The following is a 22,443-nucleotide window of genomic DNA, read 5'->3' as shown; positions in this document are numbered from 1 at the left end:
TATGTTATCTGGCTATCCTGACAATCTGGCATGGGTATAGTTCTTCTGGATGCATGTTGTGTACCCCTGTTACAAATCAAAGCGGAACCAAGAAAACATCTGGAGCACAGTTCTGAAGTTCAAATGAATGAGAATGAAACATGTTTATATTTAGTGACTATAAAAAATATTACTTTGGAATCTGGGACTGACTGTTCTTGCTTGTAATGGGCTAGGGAAGAGAGTACACAGATGTGGTATACTGTTAAGTTTACTCACAGTGACAGCAGTGTGAAGTTCTCTTCTCCTGACTTTCGTACTGAAATCTTTACTCTTGCCAGTAAAAAATGCCAAAATAAGTATTTTAGATCTTGGTCAGTTATAAATCCTTTGTGAGACTTGTCCTCAGCCAAGGTCCTTGTTTGTAGTTGTTGGGCATGGGAAAATGGCATTCTTGCTTATTTTGCTTGTCCTGTCAATTACCCAATATGGCCTTGTCTGACCTTGGGCTGAAGCCACCTTTTCTTTTCAGATGCCAAACTCAAGCCCGTGGCTGTCCACAACCCGCCTTCATCTACAGACGTGGATTGATATAATACATTATAATATTTGGGAGCGATGTTCTCCAGAGCCAGTGAAGAGACACCTGATCAAACCCCCACTTATGAAAACAATTTTGAGTAGCTTTACTAAAAACACATGCAACACTATGGAGCTGCCAAAGTTGCTGAGGTGCGTTGTATGAGAGAGAGCAAGACAGACTTGAGAAACTATCTGTGATAAAATACAGTAGAATCAAAAAAGAGGAGAACAAGGGGCAGTCCTCAAATCCTTTATATAGGCACATTTACCTTTTCCTGACTTAACTATATTAGCTCATACTCAATCAAAGTGCTATAATGGCATTTATAAGGTGGTGTGTTGTGTGAATGACTACGGTTCCTTCTTGTGGAAACTTTGAAATTCTGAAAATTAATTTGCTTGTAAAAACCAAACATCAGCCAGACCCCCCCTAAAGAATATACTTTTTAATGACCAATGAAAACTCCCTTTGAAAAACAAGATTTGATAAAAGCAATAAACATCAAGCCAGAGCAACTAGAATGGAGATCCCAAAGTAAATGTCATCTAGTACATTGAAGTTAATTGATGCAGTAATCTGCCCATGGTCTTAGAAGAAATTGATGTTAAAGCCTCAATCATTGGAGTTCTCTGGCCCGAAGATGATAAGAGAACTGATATCTGACCAAAATATGCTGGTGGTTCCAAATCACTCTTGCAGCTCTTGTTCTAAAGATGCACCAAGTGGAACTGGTCAAATGGACTGTTTTTTTTCAAACCTTATGCATGAATAAGTTCTTTTAGAAATGAACAGACTAGATTTTCAAAATTCATCCTCATTAACTGCACGTATATTCAAAACTATTGTCATGCCCTCCAAGTCCAGGACACAAGGACCCTAGAGGTTGCCAACTGGACCCTACAGTTATATTGGTCTATATGTTCATCAGCTGTACCTCCAATGAGCAAAGTTGGCCACTTAAAAAAATATTTTGATCAGTTCTGGCCAAAGTAATATCTTGAGAACAATACAGGCTATTCTACGAAAGGACGGGCTTATTTGTAAATGGGATTTATAGCTTTTTTATTACCAACAGTAAAAACGTAAAATATTTTTAGGATCTAATAGACGTGTTTTGCAGAAAGATGATAAATGACTATATTGTGAAGAGTAAGAAGCCCACCCCGCTCACTCATTGCTTCTCTTACAGTCTTAGAAAAGGTGAGGATGGTGTAAATACTAACAGACCAAGCCACTGCCTTGTAATTATTTTGGTCACCTGATAAAAGGTATTTCCGTCTACATCTCACTTGCAGTTTACCTCTACAGTAAATAGATGTGTGTTTTCTGGGTAGTATTTGTGCCTATTTGGCATCCAAGATTGGAACTGTGGCACGCTGTTGGAGAATCGATCACTTCACATTCTTTTGGTTTGTAGTAGCTACTTAACAGGTTTAGAGACCATTCATTGAGGAGGAGTTCAGTAGTTCAATTGACATGCTCGGTAGTAACTTCCTCAGGTAGGAATGGATCTGCAAAGCATTTTAAGATTGTATTACAAGGGTATCTTAAGGCATACTCTCGGCGCAATTCAACTATTACAACTAAAAAGCGCTATTTATGGTTCCCAGTCTCATGTACAAGAATAGTTGATAATTTGGGTGATGAATCAGTCTGCAACTAAATGCTAATGTGCAATGTCCTTCCATGATTACTAATGGAGAACAGATTTCAGCAAATGTTCATTGGGCTCAGAGTATGCTTGTTGTGTTCTGTAAGGCTTTATGAAGCAACAACATAATAAGAACATTATCTGCATCTTTATTTATCTGTTGTAGGGATGCATTTTTTATCATCACAATGAAGATGAGGTGCATTAGTACTGCCAGCAAGGATGCATCTCCTTTTCCATCCTGAATGTTGGCTTGACACACACACGCCAGACTGCCTGGTCATGCCTCGTACAATAATGTGATCCTGTTCAAATCTATCAAGCAACGTCATTGTCCATCTCAGTGTCTCATCCTATCATAGTTACATTTCAGGAGCCTGTACCAGAAAAATACGGACAGATCCAGGTTTCATTCCCTAGATGGTCACAGACAGGGTGATGTCCAAAAACACAATCCACTAAAGCAGAGGAAAATATTTTACGTGTTGAGGTGTTTTCTTCTGTGCTAATGGGCCAGAATTCATCATTCAGTTACATTCTTTCAAATGTCCTATAGTTCCAGTTCATAACTGTGCATTGGTGGTGGTATTAATGGCCGTAATAAGAAGTTGTCACAGGTTGGTACTATGAGGAGTTGCCACTGTCTGGCAGAGTGAAAAGGAATGGGTGAGAATTGGGCAGCTATAGAGGGTGGGGCCAATGAGGACCTAGCACTGGTATGAGCAAGAGGGCTGGTAACTAGAGGTCTGTAGGGAGCTGGAAATTGAGTGGGGGCAGTGTGAGAAGATGGCACTGACGGGTATATAGCATGAGAAGAAATGGCACTGGTGGGTCAGTTTCATCTATATGCACCCAGAGAATCAAGTTGTTTCTGTTTATCCATTGATGTTCACTATCAGAGTATGGTTAATCGGGTCGATCAATGTCATCAAAACGGTTGATCACCTCCAATATTTCTGTAATTGGAGTAGCAATGTAATGCCATAATGTCAACAAGTAAATTACAAATATTTATTACTTCAATATTTGTTCTGTGAGATATTCATACCAAAAAAAAATCTGCCTTTCCACCAGAATATCGAAGAAAAAAAACTGTGGTTCAAAAATATCGATGCCTAAATACTGAGAGCCAAAATATCAAGAATGTAAGTATATATATGTATGTATAGGTTGTATACTTAACATAGATTGTGCCATTATGATGTATAAATCTTCTAAGTCCATAGATGAGGAGTTATGCTATGTTACATTACAATATCGTTAGTTATGTGATGTATTGGCATGTTATGGAACTTTTACCTCTCATCCCATGACCTAAAACATCTCTGGGCCTGATAGAAATGCAATCATTGCTAGAGGGACATAGCAAGGGTTTGCAAAAGAAGGTTTAAGGTTTTGCTAAATAAGAGTGGTGAAGAGAAAGCAAACTGCAAAGCATTTATTTAACTTTATAATTCAATAAAGCTCCTCAAGGATTTCACCAATACCAAGCAGAACAATCGCACGGTGTTTGACACCGCACAATGTGACAGCCTCTGTGCTGCTGGCATACATCCACAGAACAGTCCACAGTTATTTGCCTGTGCGGAAGCACAGAAAAAGCTCCTGTAATGTTTTATTATGTAGACCAAAAGGAAACTACCACTAACCTTTATTAATACAACATTTATGAGCTAATGTTGGATTTGACTGAATGGGAGCTGCTAAACAAATTGTTTGAGTTGGTGCCTACCAAACCTTTGGCTCTCCCACCTCATTTGGAGGTCTGCAGACCCATAGGTTTTGGAGTACAGACCCTCAGCTGCTCTGCCATTGGAAAACATTGACCAATGTCACCTGACCATCATAGAGATGATTGGTCACAGTGGGAGATAGGCTGCTGAATTTACTTAAGTTACAATTATGCCACTGATTTTCCCACCCGAGGATTCCATGAGCGGGCATGGTGGCCTGGCATGAAAAGTGAAATTTGGGTTTGATGCACAGGTCAACAATTCCTTGAATGCCAGCAGCATTATTATTTTCTTCTGAAGAAAGAAACGCTGAGCCTGTTATTTAATGCAGAACAAAAAGGAAAGCCCCTGGGCTGAAATAAGACAGCAGGTTACCCACCATTCACTTTTGATGAAACTGCATCTGCTGCATTGGCAGGAGCATTTTTGGAAATACTGGCCTACAACACGCAGGGATCTTTGTACATGGCAGGCAGTCCTCTGCTAGGAAGGCCGAGATGATGGTCACTGCCAATCTAGTCGCCTAATCAGCTGACCTCTGCGGTCTAAATAAAGGCCAACCTAATAGCAACTAAAATATAAGGGTTTAACCTGACATTGTCATAAAGATGTTCATCTACTCCTATCCAAAAGAGAGGTCCACATAGCCTCACACCCAATGAATGCATAGAAATATACCTAAAGCATTGCCTTTGGTAAGTATATTTTTGGTGCATTTACTTCAGCAAAATATATACTTACACTGGTCAAGTTTTTCACTACTCATAAGTTACTTTTGAATATTGCGCAAACCAACCTTTTAGATTCTTCCAATGTTAAGTTGTATTCTATTTTTAGAGCACAATGTTAGGCTCTGGAGGGCATCTTGGAAGCAAGAGAGGGACTACAGTTTCGGGCTGATTCACAAAGAACCGCCGCACTCGTGGCAGATGGCCCGCACTTGTGGTGGGGGGCATGCACTTGTGGCAGGACCATTAAAATGGGTAAATGTGGGACCTCCATCACAACTGTGGGGCCTCTGCATTGCGTGCAGAGGCCCTTTGTGAATCTGGCCCACATAGTTTGGGTCAATGGCTTTTTTGGCTGCGGGTGATGGACTTCGCATCACCAGAATGTCAGAGCAAGTGGAAGTGACATCACTTACACATTGGCCAGGTATGATATCACAAGTTTTACTTCTTGCCCAATGCTTGGAGCCTCAACAGTCTCTTATGGTGTACTGAGAATAAAGGGGATTGGCAGAGTCATACTATGGGAAGTAATCGGACTGAAAAGGTCTCTAAATACATTCCACCACAGTTGCTGTCTGATAGTCCTTGAAACCATGGACAACAGCGCCAGTGTCATGGGCACTGAATGACAAACTGGGGGTAGCAGCTGCTACTCCTGCTAATTCTAATTGACACCATGCTGAAGGGGACATGTTTGGTGTTTGGGTTTTTCCTGCAGCAACAGATCAGATTGAAAGTAACACGACTTTCGTAGTCGGGATCCCAGGAAGGAGACCTCGTACTATCACAACAATATTCACATTTTTGAGAGGCAGTCATATTGTTATAGTTATTTAATCTAAGTATTTAATACATAACATTTAAATGGTCAACATTCAAAATGGAAGTAAACAACCTGTATATAAACATACAGGTTTCCCAGACCAATAAACCTATTGTGCATTACCAAATAAGTTTACTATTCAGTTTCTGGTTCATCAACTCAAAGTGATGCTTAATGGGGAAGAATAATTCAATATAAACATTTATAGGCAAAAAAAGTTATGTGACGTAGTCGAAAGCAGCTCAATACACATGTGGACCTGGAATATTCCTGAATGTCTCATACTTTCACCAAATTTGACACATTTATTTATGTGACTGAGAAAATGTGTCTTTTGGGCCTTTGAAACATATACTTGAACAAATGAAAAAGTAGCAAAATTCAGAATACCTCCGCCAGATCCACAGGTTGGAGATAGCTGTCCATTTGAGCATGTGCACATGTTGGGCCGGGAACAGAATCCATCGCCACAGGAGTTTCGACATATTGCTGGGGAAAGAAAGAAGACATAGGGGTTGTTAACATGTATCCCCGGAGGCAGGTTTCTTCAATCCTGGAAATAAATGCTGGTCAGGGTGGATCTGGCCTCAACCGAAAGACTTCTCTACATTCTGTCTAGTGGGAACTAGGCTGCTAGTGAGGTGGTCAAAACTTAAATTCCAGTTCTGACAATGAAAAGCTTGATTTTGACCGTGTAAATTTCAAAAAGGATTTGAGGACACAGGGACTGTTTTCAAAAGCTGCACATTTTCAAAATACAAGATTGAGTCTAGTTCTTTTTTTATACATTTCAGGCCAGCTGTTCCATTTGGTTTCCTAACTGCAAGTTAAGATATGGAAGGGCTTAAAAGTGTGCAAAAATACCATGGGCCATTTTCTATATCCTCCACAACATCAGTGGAATATAAAACAGATATTGATTTTCAATCCATGCTGTTGTCCTACCCTAAACATCTGTCTTGTTTGTTTGAAGAACAGGACCATTTCTGAAGTATCTGCCTTATAAGACCGAAGCATCATTCAGTGCCGCAACAACAAACACTGAAAATGACTAAAGCAAGTAATTGTTTAGTTTGCAAATTTTCATCTGTACAAATAGCCTGGCCTCAAACTAACCTCTGTGACAACCAATCTGCCCATTTAGATGCCACAAACAAGACCTCACACCTCTCAGGTACCTCAGAGTTGGCACGCTCTCTGCCCTTAGGGATGAGAAGAGACAAGGCGGAAGCCTGGGAAGACGGAGTATGAGTTGTGAATGATTGGGGCAAGGATGGTGAGCTGCATACTATGATGGGGCACAGGATTTCAGTTTCCTAGTACTCTGCTCCTCACAGCTCTCTTGGATGTAAAGAGAAGAACAAGGAGGAAGAAGAAGTAGTGAAAAGGGTGAGAGGTGAAAAGTCAGTAATGAAGTGGCACACACCACAAAACAGACCAACTATTAAGTGACTGAAACATAAGTTTAATGTTTACTTCAGCCTCCAGACTTATGACTTCCATCAATAACATCCTTCACTCTATGACAAGATTGCCCACCACCGATACCATCTTGTTTTTGCAGCACATTTTATGTGATGGCTGTCACTTAAAAGGCTTAATGTTTTCTAACAACATTTTTGAGTCAGTAAATGGGAGATGATTAAAGCAGGTTTGACAAGCATCTTGGCGGTCAGGGCTGTGATCAGTAAGGAAGGGATGTTGTCCGCAGTTAGACCAATGCATTAACAGGGCCCTCCAGTGAAAGGAAAACAGTTTGTTCTCCTACCTAAATTTACATCAGGAACCATTACCCCAATAAGTGCTTTGGCATGTCTGTTTGTTTGATTAAATCGGGAAGGATTATTGCATCTATTGTCACATTGTTTAGTCTTAAACAGTGCCTCACTTTGAAATGTAAATGAACTAGACTGAGCAGATCACAAGCCAACTCATAAACCCAGATGGTTTAATGAATTAACTTTTTATAGTTTGAACATTACATATTTCATTTGGGGTACTGAAAGAGACATTGAATGCTCACATATAGTGTTACCCATGCAGACCCTCATACACCATAACTGTAATTCTAGGTGACAACAGGAACATCCAGTTAGAATACAAAGAAAGATGGCTATGGGGAAATGTCGGCACGGTTGTAAAGAATATATGCCGCTGACTCTGCATACGTGATAGGTGAGCATCACCCTAGCGTACCGGACCAATGTCTGGGAGTTACACGGCATAGATGTGTTAAGCCTGGACACACCTCTGAAAGCTAAGTCACCTTCTCAGCCACTGTGGTCACCGTAATATCTGTACTCAGGCAAGAGAATGACAGATTATTGGCGAAGTCCAATTAAAGGCACCATATACTGAAACACTTCTGTAGAGTTCATCAAGTTCTGGTTTATGAAGGAACAATCCAAGAACCTGGTCTAGAATGAAGGAACACTCCAAGAACCTAGTCTAGAAAAAAATGTAGCCAACCAGTCAAAACACCAAATACCTATTATACCTATTTTGACACAGATGTGAAAGGTCTGACATTGAAGACATCCAAATGAGAAATATCTCATGTGATACGCAGCAAATGTTCAGCTATTAAGTGCAGGGATATTAGGAAGGCAATCCCAGAAGCTTTGGCTCAGGCCACGACTTCCTGAAGATGGAGCCTCTTGAGTTAGGACAGGAGTTCATGGTGAGTAACACACAAACCTGTAAACAATGTCCACACAAGCCAGACTCTGTAGGAGGCCATGACTGGGATAGGACAAAAGTGGCATTGGCTGGGTCATGTAGCCTACCCTGCACAAAGCAGCTTGTAGACTGCATCACACTGGGAAATTGATTTAGAGGAAAAATGGGCAGCACCGCGCTGTCTCTTGCCACATTCACAGTTTAATCTCCTGTTCCAACAGCAATGTGGCCTCACCTTCCTACTGACGCACAACTTTTGGTATCTGAGTCTAGAGGTAAAATCAGCCAGGCTTCTGCGAATCTGGGAAGCAGGGTACGAGGCATGTTTCAGAAAATAAAGGTAACATTGGAGGTAGGAATAGGCTCATGAGATACAATAGTAGGATCAACAGAAAATGAAGATTGCAATCTGTCAAAAGGAGGGAAACATTTCTCTCTGCAGAAGAAATTATTACAACAAAATAAACTTTCCTTTTAAAATATAGCTTTGAAAATCAATGTTATTTTATCCAAATAATTAAATTATTATTTTTTACAACCACATATTTTCATCAATGTGATTTGTAGCTTGAATCAAGAAAGGAACCTTGCTGAAGTGTGGCTTAGACCATGGATCTGAAAAAGATGAGTTAAATATTCTTAAAAGCAATGAGTTTCATGCAGAGCATCTTAAATTCATGTGTTGGTTGAGGGGTGACTAATGTAGCAGCTGAAGGGCACATTTCACCTTGCCACAGGGATTGATCCCCTGCGGCTATTTTTCTGCCTCACATCAAATTAGTTGCATTTGCGTTTGCATATACAATTGACATAGAGTGGATATCTGTGAACAGTGCTTATTTCAAACCCGAGGATTCTTGACATACAGATGCTTTGGGCAGAAAGTGTAAAAAGAATGAAACCTAGAAAATTGAGGAAAAAATAATATTCAGAGGACTTTTAAGAAGTACTCAGCTTATAATCACATTAGAGACTAAATTCAAGTTTGGTTCACACAATCATAGTACACATTTTTACTGAAATGCAAAACATTTATATATTTTCGTCATACCTAATAATTCTAGATATCCTGAAAAACCGACGAGATTCTATTGTTTTGTGGCTCAACAAGCCCAAATCAGCTCAAATACTGATTATAAGAGGGAAAGCAGGCATTTGAGGATGTGGAGGCAGGGCAGCAAGAGTAATGTTTGTACAATGACTGGCCTGTAAATTAAAGAGGGGGCATTTGTGCTCCCCTCCCTGGGCTCCCATGTCAGAGCCTTGACATGTGTGGCACACCCTCATTACCTCAGCCTCCACCGCCCCCACCTCTTGCCCACATGCTTGGATCATGTTCACCCCCAGACCCCTGGCTCAGCCTGTCTGTCTGCAAATCCACATCTTCAGATCTTTGCACCTGTGTAAGCAGAGCTTTCAGGTTTTTTTTTTGCTTTCAAGCACAGCAAGAGGAACCCATCTTAGCCGGCTTTCTAGAAATATTTACCATATATGGCGATCAAGGAAAATGAGACCATCTGGTACTTTTTACAGCTCTGGGGAAAGCCAACATACTATGCTGGGTGTCACTGACCTCAGAGGCTGTAGTGTGTCGCGGTTCAGCTGGGTCTGTGATGTAATTCTTCATGGGGGGTGGTCCTGTGATGCGGGATGCACAGAGCACCACCTTTGAGGACATCGTGTTTAGTAAGGGACCTTTATATAGTACAATTGTTCTTTTATGGAACGGCATCTAACATTAATTGTTCACTTGGTCAGTTAAAGTTACCAGAAGATCCTTCACACTTTCCTTTCCACAACATATTTTGACTTCACGAAGCCCAACAGGTGATTTATATACCAGAGGTGATGGACATGGGTATCATTGACAATGGGGGACTGCGTCTGCCCATCTCGCGTGCAATGGTAAGTGTATCAAAGGTTTTATGCTGCACTGGCAGCTTATGCAGACATAAATAAAGGCCAGGCATACCGCTCCACATTTTGGTGGCCAGCTGGGCATTTATTTGTCAGGAGTCACTGTTGATTTTACCAGCCACCATTTACCATCTAAGGCTTGGCTGGCACAGAGAGGGGAAATCTGCATCAAGAGGCCAACCCTACATCTGTCTGGCATGAATTTATTTAAGAAGAACTGCAAGACTTACATAAGCATGCTTGTAAGGAAATGCCTCCTTGGCATTGTTGCCCCCTGACTTTTTGCCTTTGCTGATGCTATGTTTACAATTGAAAGTGTGCTGAGGCCTGCTAACCAGGCCCCAGCACCAGTGTTCTTTCCCTAACCTGTACTTTTGTATCCACAATTGGCAGACCCTGGCATCCAGATAAGTCCCTTGTAACTGGTACTTCTAGTACCAAGGGCCCTGATGCCAAGGAAGGTCTCTAAGGGCTGCAGCATGTCTTATGCCACCCTGGAGACCTCTCACTCAGCACAGACACACTGCTTGCCAGCTTGTGTGTGCTAGTGAGAACAAAACGAGTAAGTCGACATGGCACTCCCCTCAGGGTGCCATGCCAGCCTCTCACTGCCTATGCAAGTATAGGTCAGTCACCCCTCTAGCAGGCCTTACAGCCCTAAGGCAGGGTGCACTATACCATAGGTGAGGGTACCAGTGCATGAGCATGGTACCCCTACAGTGTCTAAACAAAACCTTAGACATTGTAAGTGCAGGGTAGCCATAAGAGTATATGGTCTGGGAGTCTGTCAAACACGAACTCCACAGCACCATAATGGCTACACTGAAAACTGGGAAGTTTGGTATCAAACTTCTCAGCACAATAAATGCACACTGATGCCAGTGTACATTTTATTGCAAAATACACCCCAGAGGGCACCTTAGAGGTGCCCCCTGAAACTTAACCGACTGTCTGTGTAGGCTGACTAGTTCCAGCAGCCTGCCACACTAGAGACATGTTGCTGGCCCCATGGGGAGAGTGCCTTTGTCACTCTGAGGCCAGTAACAAAGCCTGCACTGGGTGGAGATGCTAACACCTCCCCCAGGCAGGAGCTGTGACACCTGGCGGTGAGCCTCAAAGGCTCACCCCTTTGTCACAGCCCAGCAGGGCACTCCAGCTTAGTGGAGTTGCCCGCCCCCTCCGGCCACGGCCCCCACTTTTGGCGGCAAGGCTGGAGGGAACAAAGAAAGCAACAAGGAGGAGTCACTGGCCAGTCAGGACAGCCCCTAAGGTGTCCTGAGCTGAGGTGACTCTAACTTTTAGAAATCCTCCATCTTGCAGATGGAGGATTCCCCCAATAGGGTTAGGATTGTGACCCCCTCCCCTTGGGAGGAGGCACAAAGAGGGTGTACCCACCCTCAGGGCTAGTAGCCATTGGCTACTAACCCCCCAGACCTAAACACGCCCTTAAATTTAGTATTTAAGGGCTACCCTGAACCCTAGAAAATTAGATTCCTGCAACAACAAGAAGAAGGACTGCCCAACTGAAAACCCCTGCAGAGGAAGACCAGAAGACGACAACTGCCTTGGCTCCAGAAACTCACCGGCCTGTCTCCTGCCTTCCAAAGAACTCTGCTCCAGCGACGCCTTCCAAAGGGACCAGCGACCTCTGAATCCTCTGAGGACTGCCCTGCTTCGACGACGACAAGAAACTCCAGAGGACAGCGGACCTGCTCCAAAAAGACTGCAACTTTGTTTCCAGAAGCAGCTTTAAAGAACCCTGCAACTCCCCGCAAGAAGCGTGAGACTTGCAACACTGCACCCGGCAACCCCGACTCGGCTGGTGGAGAACCAACACCTCAGGGAGGACCCCCGGACTACTCTACGACTGTGAGTACCAAAACCTGTCCCCCCTGAGCCCCCACAGCGCCGCCTGCAGAGGGAATCCCGAGGCTTCCCCTGACCGCGACTCTCTGAAACCTAAGTCCCGACGCCTGGAAAAGACCCTGCACCCGCAGCCCCCAGGACCTGAAGGACCGGACTTTCACTGCAGAAGTGACCCCCAGGAGTCCCTCTCCCTTGCCCAAGTGGAGGTTTCCCCGAGGAAGCCCCCCCTTGCCTGCCTGCAGCGCTGAAGAGATCCCTTGATCTCTCATTGACTTCCATTGCGAACCCGACGCTTGTTCTAACACTGCACCCGGCCGCCCCCGCGCCGCTGAGGGTGAAATTTCTGTGTGGGCTTGTGTCCCCCCCGGTGCCCTACAAAACCCCCCTGGTCTGCCCTCCGAAGACGCGGGTACTTACCTGCTGGCAGACTGGAACCGGGGCACCCCCTTCTCTCCATTGAAGCCTATGCGTTTTGGGCACCACTTTGAACTCTGCACCTGACCGGCCCTGAGATGCTGGTGTGGTGACTTTGGGGTTGCTCTGAACCCCCAACGGTGGGCTACCTTGGACCAAGAACTGAACCCTGTAAGTGTCTTACTTACCTGGTAAAACTAACAAAAACTTACCTCCCCCAGGAACTGTGAAAATTGCACTGTGTCCACTTTTAAAGTAGCTATTTGTGAATAACTTGAAAAGTATACATGCAATTGAAATGATTCCAAGTTCCTAATGTACTTACCTGCAATACCTTTCAAACAAGATATTACATGTTAAATTTGAACCTGTGGTTCTTAAAATAAACTAAGAAAAGATATTTTTCTATAACAAAACCTATTGGCTGGATTTGTCTCTGAGTGTGTGTACCTCATTTATTGTCTATGTGTATGTACAACAAATGCTTAACACTACTCCTTGGATAAGCCTACTGCTCGACCACACTACCACAAAATAGAGCATTAGTATTATCTCTTTTTACCACTATTTTACCTCTAAGGGGAACCCTTGGACTCTGTGCATTCTATTCCTTACTTTGAAATAGCACATACAGAGCCAACTTCCTACAATGCTCAACATAGGTTTAGAGTATTTTGCTCATAATGATTATACTAGGTAGACATGCTACAAAAAATATCCCTTGAAGTCACTAGCCCTTGAAAACACTAAACAAACAGCAGGACTCCACCATCTTTCAGAAATGGACGGAGCCCCATCTATCTAAGCATATCCCTTCACTTGCTTTAAGATGTAAAAAAAAGTGCAATAGGGAGCCTGCGCTTCCAAGTTCTGCTACCATCAAACATTCTCAAACAATATCTGGACTTGGAAGAGAACCCAGCATTAAAGGTCTCCTATTCATATAGGCAACCGCCAGCTCAGAGGCCAATCATACAGCCTACTTTCACACGCCTCCTCTGCTCTATACGTTGAAAATCAAGGGGGTCATTCTGACCCCTGCGGTCTAAGACCGCCGGGGCTAGGGTCGGCGGGAGCACCGCCGACAGGCCGGCGGTGCCCCGCAGGGCATTCTGACCGTGGCGGTTCGGCCGCGGTCAGGAGAGGCAAACCGGCGGTCTCCCGCCGGTTTACCGCTGCCCTTAGAATCCCCCATGGCGGCGCAGCTTGCTGCGCCACCATGGGGGATTCTGACACCCCCTACCGCCATCCTGTTCCTGGCGGTTCGCCCGCCAGGAACAGGATGGCGGTAGGGCGTGCCGCGGGGCCCCTGGGGGCCCCTGCCGTGCCCATGCCAATGGCATGGGCACGGCAGGGGCCCCCGTAAGAGGGCCCTGAAAAGTATTTCAGTGTCTGCTAAGCAGACACTGAAATACGCGACGGGTGCAACTGCACCCGTCGCACCCCTGCAACTACGCCGGCTCAATTCTGAGCCGGCGTCCTCGTTGCAGGGGCATTTCCTCTGGGCCGGCGGGCGCTCTTTTGGAGAGCGCCCGCCGGCCCAGAGGAAATGTCTGAATGGCCGCTGCGGTCTTTTGACCGCAGTGCGGTCATTCAGCGGCGGTACCCTGGCGGACGGCCTCCGCCGTCCGCCAGGGTCAGAATGAGGCCCCAAATCATCAGCTATTTTAGAGCAGAACTTTGAGCGATGACAAGGAAAATCAGCTCTGAACATAAAACCCCTCTACATCAGAACATCAATGAACCTGGTAACATCGATAAGGAGATACATTTCATCCGCCTGTTCATCATAGGAAAGGCCTGTTCAGGTACCTCTCCAATATGACACAAAAACACAATATTGTCTTTAAAATCCACAAACTATTCCACACAGTGTTGAAGGATTTGGACTACTTAATATGTCAGCATGAAATTTTGATACAACATAAAATTTCGTGTTGAAATACATTTACAGACAAGAGAGTCTAAAAAGGTCAATAATTTCAGACTTCCAAGATTCAGGACATATCTATAAAAATCCCATACAACAGTACACACTTAACCATCGCAGTCACATCCCGATAGAAACCACGTCTAATGCAAGACTACGCTACACTTAAGACAATACTTTTCACATCACCCTGCTAGAATAATAAGAGGTCCACTTCTCTACCTCACTGGTCTCTCTACATGTTATTTTATATTGAAAATAGTATGCATTTTGGGAATAAGGGGACTCTCTGTTCCTCAGTGCTTAATTTACACCCTCAGACAAGTTTCTATGGCCAGCTTTTGATGAGCTCATGTCTTAGACATTAAGGGTTTAGAACATCCAAATGCAAAGCAGTCTAGTGTCCTACAGAGATATTCAAAGGTGCCTGGAAAAATAAGAATGGCCGACAGTAATTGTCTAGGCTTGGGCAAAATTTAAATTACGGCCGAGTAATTTCAAGTTACTCTTATGATGTGAAATTACCAAAAATTACGATACTATGGGGGTCATTCTAACTCTGACGGACGGCGGAGGCCGCCCGTCAGAGTTCCCCCCTCCAGAACACCGCTCCGCGGTCATAAGACCGCTGCGGTGATTCTGGGTTTCCCACTGGGCTGGCGGGCGACCACCAAAAGGCCGCCCGCCAGCCCAGTGGGAAACACCCCTCCATGAGGATGCCGGCTCCGAATGGAGCCGGCGGAGTGGAGGATGTGCGACGGGTGCAGTTGCACCCGTCGCGAATTTCAGTGTCTGCTCAGCAGACACTGAAATTCTTTGTGGGGCCCCCAGGGGCCCCACGACACCCCATACCGCCATCCTGTTCCTGGCGGGCGACCCGCCAGGAACAGGATGGCGGTATGGGGTGTCAGAATCCCCATGGCGGCGCAGCAAGCTGCGCCGCCATGGAGGATTCTTCAGGACAGCGGAAAACCGGCGGGAGACCGCTGGTTTTCCTGTTCTGACCGCGGCTGAACCGCCGCGGTCAGAATGTCCTGAGGAGCACCGCCAGCCTGTTGGCGGTGCTCCCGCCGACCCTGGCCCCGGCGGTCCGTGAACGCCGGGGTCAGAATCAGGCCCTATGTCTGCTTGCGTAATTTTTTGTAATTTCAGGCAGAAAAAGGCAACCCAGGAGCACAGGAACAGAGGGCAACTGCCAGCTGCTGCTCCTGTTTGGTTGCATCAGGTGCTGTTTTATTGATACAAGATAGATGCTCAGGTCCTGTTTGGTTGTATCTAGTTCTGTTTTATTGATACAAGATGCATGCTCAGGTCCTGTTTGGTTGTATCTAGTCCTGTTTTATTGATACAAGATGCATGCTCAGGTCCTGTTTGGTTGTATCTAGTCCTGTTTTATTGATACAAGATGCATGCTCAGGTCCTGTTTGGTTGTATCTAGTTCTGTTTTATTGATACAAGATGCATGCTCAGGTCCTGTTTGGTTGTATCTAGTTCTGTTTTATTGATACAAGATGCATCCTCAGGTCCTGTTTGGTTGCGTCTGGTGCTGTTTTATTGATACAAGATGCATCCTCAGGTCGATACAAGATGCATCCTCAGGTCCTGTTTGGTTGCATCTGGTGCTGTTTTATTGATAGAAGATGCATCCTCAGGTCGATACAAGGTGCATCCTCAGGTCCTGTTTGGTTGCATCTGGTGCTGTTTTATTGATACAATATGCATCCTCAGGCCCTGTTTGGTTGCATCTCGTGCTGTTTTACTGATACAAGATACATCCTCAGGTCCTGTTTGGTTGCATCGGAGCTGTTTTATTGATACAAGATGCATCCACAGGTCCTGTTTGGTTACATCGGTGCTGTTTTATTGATACAAGATGCATCTTCGGGTCCTGTTTGGTTGCATCGGTGCTGTTTTATTGATACAAGATGCATCCACAGGTCCTTTCTGAACGTGAGCGTGCATTGTGCGCTAAGAAAATAGAGCTAAAAGTAGGGAGACCCTCTTCGCCCAATTCACCGTAATCTCACGTCATTTTGCTGTAATTTAATGTAATTACTCTCCAGCAAATTATGCGAGTAATGACTAACGCTTATCCGGTCCCTGCTTGGAATAAACCTGATGACAAGACAAACAGTTACGCCGGTACTTTGATGGTGTTTGTAAGTATTTGATCCAAAAATGCACTTTGTTTTCTAATCCTGCCATGCTTTACCCCCAGCAGCCTGAGAATGTGCGTACTATAAGCCGAAGATATACTTACGAACAATACACTGGTTTCCCCCAGGTAACGTTTTCCATCCGGGGCAGCAGTAGGAGTGGAATCGAGACCCACAGACGTTTGGCCTGAAATGGAGAAGAGTTTGTTACAAGCTATCCATTGGCCACCACTCACAGAACAACCTTTATATTTGTGGGCCCCCAGATGATGAGGAACAAAAAGGCATGGCCTTACAGGCACGGCCACTGGAATTATGTGGGGAGGACGAGAGTATGAGCAGTGCTTAATTTGAGCCGGTGGTTGCGGGTGCAGGGCACCAGCACTTATTTTTGAGGGCCGGCACTTGTTTTAATGCATAGAACAATTACTGCGAGCAAAATACACATATGGGAAAGACGGAGGAAGACAAAGACGGTAAAGCGTCACAATGGGAGAAAACAGAAAGCTGCAAGAGTGAGCTGAAGGGGCAGGGGGTGGCTGTAAATGGATTAAAGTGGCCCGAGATGGCGCCGCCTCAGTATTCTGTCCTCGCACATTTAATTGCAGTAGCCGCGAGTTTCAGAGGAGAGCTTTGGACACCGGCAACTTTTTATTCACAAATTAACCACTGATTATGAAGCAGGGCTGGCTAAATTATGCCGCCAGAAAAGCCAAATTAAGTGGAATAATGAGGCACATGTTTTACCCTTAGTATAGCCTCATTATTTTGGAAATTTTACCAGCGTTAACACTATTTTGGCAAAAGGTTTCACCTCATTAGTGTAACATTTTGACACTCAAATATAGAAATAAGAAACAGAAAGTTGAGTAATCAACATTTGCATAGACCCTTCCACTGGCAGCACACGTGTTGCTGTGTGTTTGGTAACCTTTGATTTGTTTGGGGTGGAATATTTTTTTTTTTAGTTGAAGTCAGCAGATTATGCAGCAGATGATGAGTTATGCGGCAAATGCGATAAATCTGTAATTATGTGGAAAACGCACAGCCGCAAAAGCACATATTTCCAGGGGCCCTGCTTATTGTCAGCATGGACTGCAAACTCTTCACATCTGTATCGCGGCTGTGCCGTGGTTAATTACTGCATGAAGTGTTTATACCAGCTTTGATATACATTTTTTAAGTTCCATCTTTGTTATGTGAGTTACCATTGACGTTAGCATCTTCGTGTTCTCTAAAGATTCATTAACAGCACCATCTTTACAAGCCCTAAAAGTCATGGCTAATGCCATCTTTGTCATTTCTGAGGTTGTGGTCTCTAAATAATGTCATGTACGTACAATATACTTGCTTCTTGGTATCCAAAGACACCGCCATACTCTTTATCTCTCTGAATACCTTTACTATTTCCCCTTTTACATAGTTGCACTGTCTGCCCTGCAACTGACACGGCTGCACTCATTTGACCACATTCCCCTTACAGACCTGAAAGGTTTCTCCTTATACATGCTAATGGTTTTGCCTATGCGTGTCTGAATATTGGGTACGTTTGAGACAAGGGTTCAGATCTGGGTTTGGATTTTCACATTCTGGTTTAGCTTGGTTGGCACTCAGGGGCAACATCTGGAAGGCCATAAAATAATTCTAGTTCAGGCAAGAAAAACTCTGAAAACCTTGCAGTGAAAATTACATTTTATTTATTTTTTGACTACATGTGAATTTTTTAAAAAAACACAAAGACAATTTGGGTTACCTGGCGTAGTGTTATTGAAATGTTTGTATCTAATTTATTTTGGACACACAATAACTCACTCTAGTGTCTGAGATGATAGGTTTTCATTGGGGACAGCACGATGTGCACACTGTGCTACAACACTGAAGGTGTAGGAATTGTATTTGCTAATTTCCACACATTTGCCAAAAAAATCGCTTCTGTGTTGCACTGTATCTCATCTCTCATGGGGGGTTGATCACATTACCCAAACTTTGTGACTTTGTTATAATACACGAAACTTTACATGAATTGTGCTCTGAGGGTGAAACACAGCTGTCTTCTGTTGCACGCTCCCCTTGTTAATCACGGGCGGCAGGAGAGAGGTTTGATTAAACAATAGCTCTAGAAAAGATATCTTCTGTGCGAACCAGAGTATGTCATTAGGTTTTTATTGTAATAGCATTAACATTTTATTTAGAAACGTACGACCCAAATTAGAGTTTGATGAAGGCGGTACGGCTCGACAGACTCTCTGTCCGCCCGCCTGAGGTGGACAGGCCACAAGGGTTGAGCTGACGGAGTAAAATTACTCCACTGGCGTAAACCCTCCTCCGATGCCCCAAAGGGATAAGGGCTGTCAGAGGTACGCGATCCGACTACCCCCCCCCCCCCCCTATTGAGATTGGGTGCCAGGGTGGCTTTTCTTTTGCTGTCTGTCAACATCAGATATACCAAGAGGTGAGGAGCACTAAAGTCCAGAAAAAAGACCCCCACACCATGAGACTGTTTCAGAATGTTCCATACCACAGTACGTTATGGAAATACCTCAGGAGAAATTGATTATGTCATATCATGAAGTTTTGGTGAATTACCAGATCCATTTCATAACATATACTGGTAACACACAAATCAGATAGGAGAAAGAGCCGTGAGACATTTCACGTCTTCAACATGCGCATCCATGGATGAAACAAACTTGTGGGTAGGTGAATCCCGTACAAATATAATGCTTTTGCATGGCCTTTAACTCTTTGAACACCTCTGGACACTTTGTAGGGAGTCAAAAACCTTGGAGTATATCCAGATAAATGTGTACATCAATTTTGACCCGTGCACATTGCGGAAATCGGCCTCTACTCTAACATCAACGCTGAACTGTGATACCCAGAGCCTCGTTCATGACACAACTTTAATACTGCAATATCAGATACATATCCGGAATTGTAAAATCCAGCTATATGACTTTGGCCCAAATTTAGAGTTTGGAAACATGACAGATATCCCATATGAAGCATCACAAGTGCGGTGAAGCCTATGTCCCGTGAAATATGGCAGACAGTAATACCCACAATCTTTGACAAAGTATCCTGTCTGACAAACTCTAAAAAAATACTCTTGATCCATCTGAGGCAACAAAGCTCTCTCCTGGGTCTTCGTAGAGTTGAGAATAACATTCACAATCTTATGCACCCTTCACAAGCATGCAAGTAAAAAACTTCAGAGGAGTCACAAAAACATCAGCTATCCAAGACAGTGATTCTAAATCAGTTTACCACAATTGAACAGGTTAGGACAGCTGAAACATGGCAGAAGATAGGATGATCATTGAGAGTACTAGAAGAGAGAATAATCTGAACTCCCGGACATAACCCAATCATCTGATCAGTGGTTACAAACCTCTGCAAACTGAGATGTTCAGGATCGCTTTCAACTATGGTCACTCATAGGGTAATGTCAGAGCATTAGCAGATACAGGTCACTCCCATACAATTGAACTTTTATCACTCGGCTTAAAAACTGCTTCACATGTTGTTCTAATGCTCCGAAGAGACCATAATGCAATAATGCAACACTTTATATAACTCTGGAATTAAAAACATGTTACTGCCTATTCTGACAGCATGCAACTGTGACTGGACATAAACAAACTTTGCAGATGACAATGCACTAGGAAGGAATTAGATTTGTAAATTTGTTAAATCACAATATGCAGCAGAAAGAGAACAGTGTGATGTGGGGTTAACATACTAATTCATAACCTCACAATATATGAAGAAACTGAAAAAATAGGATTCTGAAAATTTTATGACAAAATGATACTAAGATATTGGAAAATGAATATTTGGGGAAGGAATGCCACTGCGAAATGGCATCATTAATAAGATAAGTGTGAAATTAAGGCACTGTGATTGGGGATATTGAATTGGCTATATCACAATATGTTGTGATATAGCCTCTCTGTGGCTTGACATGGTTCCGCCCAAAACAACAATCAATCTCCTTACTGCTAACTCCTCTCCTATTGCTCTGGCCATATTTTGTTACCTTATTTCAAAGAAAGTCTTTTTTAACTCCTAAAAGTCGCATGATTGTGCTCCTGATGAAGGTATTTTAGAGCCGCTATCAAAAAGTAGGCCGAAACCAGTTTGGGGTTGCTTGTTTTCCTGACTTAATGGACCTCTTTCTGCAATTTGAGGGAGACAGCCCCCACAGCTGCAGGACCATGAATGATTTGCATATGGCTGGTCTCTCTCTAGGTTGGCACAGTGAACAGGTGCTGTTTGTTCCTCCTTATAAAAGGCTAGCATTTTCACACTGACCACATATCTACATTAGCAATTGTCAGGACTGTGACGGTCACTAACACTGAACATGTGACGGTCACCAACACTGAACATCCTGGAAGTATTACTAGACCCATGAATCTTCAGTATTTTCATGAGCTATAATGTGGAGATGCTCTGCTGTGCTTCTGCCAAGATGACCAGGGATACATATCTGTGGCAAGTAAATTCCACCACAAACACATAGGGGCCCCTTAGATGGTGCAAACACATTAGGGTACTCATGAAACTATTTGGGGGGTTGGGGGGAGGGGGGGGGGAAGAGACCGGGTGGGGAATGTGGTCACACTGAGCATTGTTGTCCAAAATGCTGTCAGGAATGGAAAGAGCCAATATTTCTAATATCATTGGGTGCATTCATGGTCATTATTCATCTAATAGGGTGAATGAATAGTTTCTGATATGTGCCACTTCTAGATGTGCAAGATCACACATCGGGTTAAACGTGCGATGAGCTCTTTGCCACGAATGGGTGGGTAAGAGGAATTTGGGTGAACATATAGGTATGGTGCCGGTTCCTGCTGGTGATTTTATAGATTCCAGTAATGACTGCATGTAAGGAAATGCCTCCTTGGCATGGTTACCCCCTGACTTTTTGCCTTTGCTGATGCTAAGTTTTGATTTGGAAGTGTGCTGAGGCCTGCTAACCAGGCACCAGCACCAGTGTTCTTTCCCTAACCTGTACTTTTGTTTCCACAATTGGCACACCAAGGCATCCAGATAAGCCCCTTGTAACTGATACCCCTGGTACCAAGGGCCCTGATGCCAGGGAAGGTCTCTAAGGGCTGCAGCATATCTTATGCCACCCTAGGGACCCCTCACCCAGCACAGACACACTGCTTGCCAGCTTGTGTGTGCTAGTGGGGATCAAAAGACTAAGTCGACATGGCACTCCTCTCAGGGTGCCATGCCAACCTCACACTGCCTAGGTAGTATAGATAAGTCACCCCTCTAGCAGGCCTTACAGCCCTAAGGCAGGGTGCACTATACCATAGGTGAGGGCATAAGTGCATGAGCACTATGCCCCTATAGTGTCTAAACAAAACCTTAGACATTGTAAGTGCAGGGTAGCCATAAGAGTATATGGTCTGGGAGTCTGTCATGCACGAACTCCACAGCACCATAATGGCTACACTGAAAACTGTGAAGTTTGGTATCAAATTTCTCAGCACAATAAATGCACACTGATGCCAGTGTACATTTTATTGTAACATACACCCCAGAGGGCACCTTAGAGGTGCCCCCTGAAACCTTAACCGACTATCCGTGTAGGCTGACTAGTTTTAGCAGCCTGCCACACACCAGACATGTTGCTGGCCACATGGGGAGAGTGTTTTTGTCACTCTGTGGCTAGTAACAAAGCCTGTACTGGGTGGAGATGCTTATCACCTCCCCCTGCAGGAACTGTAACACCTGGTGGTGAGCCTCAAAGGCTCACCCCCTTTGTTACAGCACCCCAGGGCACTCCAGCTAGTGGAGTTGCCCGCCCCCTCCGGCCACAGCCCCACTTTTGGCGGCAAGGCCGGAGGAGATAATGAGAAAAACAAGGAGGAGTCACTGGCCAGTCAGGACAGCCCCTAAGGTGTCCTGAGCTGAGGTGACTCTAACTTTTAGAAATCCTCAATCTTGCAGATGGAGGATTC

The 22,443-nt window shown here is 44.2% G+C and overlaps 1 protein-coding gene across 1 annotated transcript in view; it reads right to left on the bottom strand.

The window, feature by feature from the left end:
* The window catches only part of LOC138267693 (fibrillin-2-like), a 367,800-nt gene that overhangs the window by 323,090 nt on the left and 22,267 nt on the right, over positions 1-22,443 (bottom strand). Inside the window, exons 2-3 of the mRNA XM_069216842.1 lie at positions 16,567-16,649; positions 5,891-5,989 (exon numbers count right to left, since the gene is read on the bottom strand). Coding sequence (XP_069072943.1) covers positions 5,891-5,989; positions 16,567-16,649 — 182 coding nt within the window. The remainder of the gene's footprint in view (positions 1-5,890; positions 5,990-16,566; positions 16,650-22,443) is intronic.

Source organism: Pleurodeles waltl, chromosome 12 (assembly GCF_031143425.1).
Source record: "Pleurodeles waltl isolate 20211129_DDA chromosome 12, aPleWal1.hap1.20221129, whole genome shotgun sequence".
NCBI classification, from domain to species: domain Eukaryota; kingdom Metazoa; phylum Chordata; class Amphibia; order Caudata; family Salamandridae; genus Pleurodeles; species Pleurodeles waltl.
This window is presented reverse-complemented; position numbering and strand designations above follow the sequence as displayed.